Consider the following 7,246-nt stretch of genomic DNA (forward strand, 5'->3'; position numbering starts at 1 on the left):
GAGTGCGGTCGCTCTTGAAGGGGGCATCTCAGCCATTAATTGGACTAAATCCTTTTCATTCCTCCCCCCGCAAGATGAGTCCGGTCCAAACGATCTGTGGTTGGGAGGATGGACAGGGATCCCCCCTCCCCGGGTTGGACTAAAAATAAAAGATCAAGAAGTCTCAACCTGACATGTTGGTTTGGTTAGAGTCAGAGCAAAAAATAAAGGTTTCAAAAACTGTTAAAGTGTGTTGCATGTGATCAAGTATATACATAGCAACAAAAGGGAATGGATACATTGAATAATTTGTAGTAAAGAAAGGGAAATATCCTCATCTGCACAAAGATCGGAAAAAATAAAATAATAATCAAACAATTAAATGAAAAAAAAATAATGAATGATAAATAAAGAATCAAACAAATAAAGAATAAAACATAAAATACATAAATAATAAAGAATCAAACAAATAAAGAATACAAATTAAACATATTTGAATAAATATAAATATTAAAACATTAAAATAATGTGTTTTAACTGGCGGGAGAAAATTGTGCACATAAAACATTTTTGCATGTAATTGTTTGCCCTGGCATTTATTTATTCAGCCAGCTTTAAAATAAAGTACTGCTAGTCCAGATACTGTATTGATTTCATCAGCATGAGTGAAGGTGTCTTCTATTTCCAGGGGGTTTAAATTAAGAATAAAAAAGCAGACATTTCATAATCTTTCCTTCATTTTCGTGGTTGAAACGAGTTAAGTAGGAAATGCAATACCTGTAAACAGGGAAGAGAAAACAAGTTTCCTTTAATAATTAATTAGCAGATTCATTAACACACACATCACATGGTGAATTTCTCCATGAAAATGCAGGGAGGAGAGTTCATTTAATCCTTACACACACATGCAGTTAATTATTCATACCGTATGCAAATGCTGTATGTATGTGCTTTGTAACATACATTATTTGTAATATACATTCATATTCATGCATATTCATAAATCACACAGATGGTAATTTGCAAACATATCTAAAGCAATGCCAAAGGCCATAGAATAATATAGTAGAATAGACTTTGAATAAAAACTAATCATTTGGTCACCGTATGAAATGATCAAGAATGATCTGAATCAAAGCCATCAAAAGTTAATATACAATGATCAATGGCTGGAGGACAAAATCTCTCATTAATAAAGAACAACTTTGGCAACTAAATGAAACAATTTATATATATTTGACAGAAATTCATGTGAACCAACCTTTTAACAGTTTCCTATAAGGCTGACATTATAGTATATTTTGTACTGAAGATAAAAACCTCTAAAAGTTTTCCACAAATATTTAATAATACAACTATAACTTTGGAAAAAGACTAGATGATTTCCTCAAACAGCTATGAAAGGTAGTTTCTAGTAAATGTTCCTGAAACTGGACTACATGTTATATTTGCAAGGGACTATTTTCATGTGCGGATTAATACATAACTGATGTTCTTGTGAGTAAACCTGGCAGTAGCACCGAGAGTACAGGTGACAATGACTTTAGTGTCCCTGAATTAAATTGCTAGTAACTGATTAAATAATTAGTTTCAAGAGTCCAAAGCCACCCTGAAACTAAAACTGTAGATCCTTGTTAGTTTTCACAGATCCAGTTCTGCTCAGCAAAGCAGCCATCATCATTCCACTCTCCGACTCCTTGGTTCTTCTGCACGGTCTCTCCACAGTCCTGGTTCCCATTGTAGCTGTTGGGCTGCCCGGGCTGCCAGAACCTGGTGGACAGGATTGGTTTTGAAAGGGTGTTATATCATTGCATCGCAAGGGCTTCCTCGACAAACAGCTTTGATCAAATAAATGAGGATAATCTCCACATATTTACACTACCTTTATCTTTTGTTCTGATTTAGAATAGATGCAATCCAAAGGAAATATCTAACGAAGGCTATAAAATAACCTCCAGCACGGTCACAGGACTTTACATCACCACCGCTAAGCTAAAGGCGGCTAATGTTGGACGTGGTGACAATTAGTCGTCTCATTCAGACACTTTTATAATAATATAGAAGCGGGCCAAAGCACCCATAAAATAAAGATCACATAAACACTGAGCAGACAGAGCATCAGCGGCCAAGACCATAAAGATGTTGGCAAGATGACAAATAAACTGCTCCTTATTGAGCGTGTTAAAGCAACCGCCGTTTTTAAGATGCATCGGCTTCAGACATTAACCAGCAGGGTATTTACTGATATTGTATGTCGTAGGGCAAATTCAAAAGAAGAGGCTTAATTTCACTGTGTTGGCTGCTGAGTAAAGAGAACTAGGGAGCAGGGAAACAAATGGGATGCTGCTGAGTTTCTAATCATGGACGGAATGTTGGGACTCTTTTGAGATATTTCAGTTCATACAGTCAGGCAGTTTAAACGTACGTTGTGGTGACGTCGGTCCCGTCCACCCACATCCAAGTCCCCTCGTCCAGACTGTCAGTCAGACCAATCCAGGCATTTTGGGCTTCAAGCATCATCTTATTGACAAATTGCTGGCATGTAACACAGAGAGAAAAAGGGAATGATTTAAACGTGTATGAACAATTCTTCCAGTCAAACGGTTTAGTTTTTTTCCTTCTTTCTCACCTGTTCCTCCTGGCTTTCTATGACCACCAGATCCGCTCCCTCTTCGATGCACTCCTCTCTGCTTAGGGTCCAGTTCTTCTCCACAGATGAGACGAAGTAGCAGCTGATGTCGAACTTTTTCCAGCCTTTCTTACAGGGTCGGGCTGAGGGTTGAAAACACGGAGAGTAGAGGTAAAACATATTTTAAAGAACTTAAATATCCACTTTTTCCTGTTGTTTATATATAACTGTGTCCTCTCTTTGTTAAGAGACTCTGGAAGTTACAGGAACAAACACCCTCTCTCTTTTTGTCCTGATCCATTGGTCTGAAAATGAGCTGATTAGATTTGGCCACTCTGTGATGTCGCAATGTTTTTTTATGGGTTGTGCAACCATTAGCCAATAACCAACCAAGGTAACACCCGCCCCCCTTATCACCTGGATCTCCTCCTAGAGCCCCATTGTTTTTTTAAACCAATCACTAATCAGAGGGGCGTGGCCAGCAGCAGCAGCTCATTAGCATTTAAAGCTACAGACACAGAAGAGTATGTAAGAGTATGTTAGGGGACCTTTAAAATATCAATAGAGTGATTTGACTTATTTGAGGTAAACTCACCTCGTATTTTGTCGATCTTCTTCTGTAGCTCATCCTTTTCTCTCCGAAGGATTCTGTGACTGGCTTGCTGCTGACTGTGTTCCCTCTGCAGAGATTTAAACCTGGTTTCCAATTGTTCTTTGTATATCCGTAGTGTCTTGTGCGCTGCATCAAGGAGGTTATTACTCCTACTAAGGGTATTGTAGCTCTTCTGCAACTGGTCCTTCTTCCTATTCAGGGAAGTGTAATTGCTCTGTAGCTGATCCCTGTTTACTGTCAGCCTTGAAAACCAAGTCTCTGACCCATTCTTTGCTCTTTGCAGGCGACTGCAATCGCTCTTTAGCTGCTCTTTGCTTGCAGTCAGATTTTGCTGGATAGTGTGAAGCTGATCGCTCTCTTTTTTCAGATTGTTAAAACTGGTTTTGAACTCATCTCTTTCAGCAGTCAAAGACTTGTAACTAAGTTGCAACTGGTCATGGTTCGTCTTCAGTGAAGTGTAATTGCTCTGTAACTGATCTCTGTTGGCTCTCAGCGTACTAAAGGAACTCTGCAACTCGTCTTTTTCTTTCTGCAAGGTATTGTGTTTGAGAGTTAGCTGCTGTTGTCCCCTCTGCAGAGTGTCATACCTGGTTTGCCATTGCTGTTTGTCTTCGCTCATTGAATCGTAGCTGACCTTAAGAAGATTTCTACTAATACTTAGTGAACTGTATCTTTTCTGCAAGTCGTCCTGACTCATCTTCAGTGAAGTGTAATTGCTCTGTAGCTCATCTCTGTTTGCTGTCAGTGTACTGAACTCAGTCTGCAGCTCGTCCTTTTCTCTTTGCAGGCGACTGTAGTCGGTCTGTAGCTGTTGTGTCAGATCATTTTGATCAGTCTGAAACTGATCGGTCTTTTGTTTTAAGACGGTATAACTTACTTGTAACTGGTCCTTTTCTTTTTGCAGATTCTTGAAACTGGCCTTGAACCCATCTCTCTCAGCAGTTACAGAATCGTAACTAAGTTGCAACTGGTCGTGGTTCGTCTTCAGTGAAGTGTAAGTGCTCTGTAAGTGATCTTTGTTTGCGCTCAGCGTACTAAACTCAGTCTGGATCTCATCCTTCTGTCTTTGAAGGTCACTGTAATTGCTCTGTAGCTGCTCTTTACTTGCTTGCAACACGTCCCTTTCACTTTTCAGATTGTTGAGACTGGCCTTGAACTCATCTCTTTCAGCAGTCAGAGAATAGTAACTTTGGTGCAGCTGGTCCCTTTCTTTAGTCAGGTTTGTCAGTCTGTTTGTCTCTAACTGTTTCCTCTCTGCAGCTGAATTGTTATCACTGCTCTGCGGACGATCTTGAACGTATCCTTCCTGCACTGGGTCTGCTGACGCTGGACGGCTGAATATCTCATCTGAAATGCAAAAGAAATTAAAAACGTTTGATTGGATTTATGGTTTTTATCTTAGATTTTCTTCATCATCATTTTCAGGTTTCTCAAACTAAATATATACATTTTTACATTTCACTTACAGTAAACAAACTGTCCGATGTTACCAGCCAGCAGGACGGCACACAGTAACCCGAGACACACAGACGCACATCTAGACGGCTTCTTTCTTCTCTGGAAATCACCTAAATCAGACATAAGAAATACGGAGGGAATAGAAACACATCATATATCTTGACGCCATACTGACTGTACTATACTCATACAGTAGAGCACAAATGAGATGTAAATGGATCAAGAGGTTAGTTTCCAAAAGCACTTATTCCTAACATTGTGATTTCCAATTTGTTTTTAGGTTGATAATATACCTTTGGTGATGAGGCCGTCCATTGAGAGGTGCTTATTTATATATATGTCGTCATCGATTTCCATTGAGTCCATTCTGTTAATCGTTCCTGTAAAGACATGTATAGATGTTTGCTACAAATACACACAGATTTAGACATAAGAATAAAACCCTTTTTAGAAGATTTTCTAATCAGTATTTATAAGTATGCTCCAATAAATTATTTGTGCTAACTTGGGCATGACTAAGTGTTTTATATTCACAAGTGTGCTTTCTAGTCAGATGTGATATTTACATAGAAATCCTGCTTAATTAAAGCAAATATTCCACGGGTAAGCGTTCAAATGAATTGCGAGCATCGAGCCAACATCTATCATCTCCTTTGCTTTTGGAGAGTGCACAAATTAAGATGGCTTAAGGTTTTCCAAGAATAAAAATGTAAATTAGATGACTTAATTATAGGAGAATAATAATGTGAACAAGCACTAAAAGCTGGATTTACAGAACATTCACTTTAAATAATCTAAATAGGAAAAAGCCTATAAAAATGCACTTACTTTGGATCTGTGAAAGTCAAAAGAAGTCCGTATCAGTAGGACCGCATCACATGAAGTTGCTGCTGATTATTTATTACAGAAAAGGCAAAAATGAAAGCTAATGCAACGGTATTTATTGTGCAGAAACAGGATGCTCCTTTCACCCTGTCATCAAACGTTTGACTTCAACTAAACTCTGATTGGTCTGGAATAATCTTGACCTTTATGTCCACAGTCTCAGTTCAGAATCCAGGTCATTTTCGGCCAAAATTATTCAAACAAACAGACTGGAAGTAACCATTCAGATTCACTTACCGCAGAGTGGTTATCTCTCAGGCTCCACTCTTTCATCCTCTGTGCATTCGGTTCCCTTTTCCCACGGATTTACTTCCCACTGAGGTCAAACCGCTGACAGTGTTGCAAGACTGAGGAACAAGGTAAGTCATAATGCAAATATTGGCAGAGAAATGTGCCGACTCAGCTTTGTTGTGCTTGATTTCAGTTATTTAGCCACATTAACATGACAGTATATCTGTTGCTTTTCGAGCAGATTGCTTAACGGTATTCTCGCCTACGATGGTCCACAGGTGCAAATGCGCTACACAGATTCAAAGGCTTTATTGTCATGTGCACACAAGCTACAGTGTAGAAATGGCAATGAAGCTCCTTTATCAATGCAAACTAGTTATATAACACACAAGACAATCAATCAAACTAAAAAAGAAAGGAAATGCACCTGCAGTTTCAAAAACGATGCAAATATAAACCCAAACGTGTCAAAACTCATGCAAATGAAGAAACGGCTCCACCAACACATGCACAGCATTTAGCAAACATGTACCAACTTGACAAAGCATGTGCAGCGTTAACTGAAAGCACTGCAAATACCAAACACTGCAAGAAGCTCATAACACAATGGAAACGGGGACACTAAACAATGATGCACACAGCTGGGACCTGCGCACTTGTTGACGTTCGGGGATGCTGGCCAACTGTCTGCAGAGTGAGTCTGTTTCATAACTGTAGATGTTTAGTCAGTTTATTTGAAATGCCTTGGTTAGCTACATTAGCTAGCTAGCTTACAGCAGATCTGCAACAAATTGAGAAGGAGTCATGCGGTCAAATTGTTAAAATAAGGCGATAAAACTTAAGTTTTAGGCACATCTCCAGAGACAGTTAGCCAAATACCGCACTTCCAGTTAACCCTACTCACGTCTCATTAGGTTGGTGAAGATATTTCTTCAGTTGCATTTGTTTCGGCACATTTGTGTTTGGATAGTTCTTGAAAGTTGTAGTTCATTTGCCCCTGTCGGCCACCGTAGATGCCAGCTTGAGAGAGAACAAAATTGGTGTCACACATACAGTATATTGCAAGTAATGAAACACAAATACATGCACATGGAAACAACCAAACTCAGCGATTACATGAATTCATGCTCCTGATTAATTAAACATTAACACGTGTGTAAACAGGGGCTGTGTTTGTAAGAGCGTTATCTGTTACTGATGCCATTCACATGCCTTGTTACCGTTGAATGGTGTAAATGGATTATCGTTATCGTTCCCCCTGCAGACAAATGCTTAAGCCTGGCAGGGGTTCAGGATTTAAGGCTGTGCCAGTTTGGTGGTGAGGGGGAGTGAAGGGGTCTGTTTATACAGGTCAAGTCCACATTGTACCGTCAGTAAAATGTTTGAAAATGATTTAATGGTAGAGTTTTTCGTTGCAAAACACAGCAAAGTGATATTTACATTGACTTCCT

General features: G+C 39.2%; 1 protein-coding gene across 4 annotated transcripts; it reads right to left on the reverse strand.

The window, feature by feature from the left end:
• Nucleotides 1-768: 768 nt before the first annotated feature.
• On the reverse strand, nt 769-6,806 carry LOC134860172 (asialoglycoprotein receptor 1-like). 4 transcript variants are annotated; one of them, XM_063877022.1, is made up of 9 exons: nt 6,700-6,806; nt 5,802-5,911; nt 5,508-5,566; nt 4,973-5,059; nt 4,688-4,789; nt 3,204-4,568; nt 2,609-2,751; nt 2,405-2,514; nt 769-1,749 (listed from the first exon to the last, which is right to left on the reverse strand). In XM_063877022.1, exons 4-9 carry the CDS (start codon nt 5,043-5,045, stop codon nt 1,614-1,616), a joined length of 1,929 nt encoding a protein of 642 aa, XP_063733092.1. In that variant the 5' UTR covers nt 5,046-5,059; nt 5,508-5,566; nt 5,802-5,911; nt 6,700-6,806; the 3' UTR covers nt 769-1,613. The 4 variants fall into 4 exon arrangements, with proteins under 4 accessions (XP_063733092.1, XP_063733093.1, XP_063733094.1 ...); XM_063877023.1 differs by having other exon boundaries at nt 5,508-5,569; XM_063877024.1 differs by lacking the exons at nt 5,802-5,911; nt 6,700-6,806 and having other exon boundaries at nt 3,204-3,288; nt 4,099-4,568; nt 5,508-5,592.
• Between the last annotated feature and the right edge of the window lie 440 nt (nt 6,807-7,246).

The sequence above is a fragment of the Eleginops maclovinus genome, chromosome 23 (genome assembly GCF_036324505.1).
Source record: "Eleginops maclovinus isolate JMC-PN-2008 ecotype Puerto Natales chromosome 23, JC_Emac_rtc_rv5, whole genome shotgun sequence".
Lineage (NCBI taxonomy): Eukaryota > Metazoa > Chordata > Actinopteri > Perciformes > Eleginopidae > Eleginops > Eleginops maclovinus.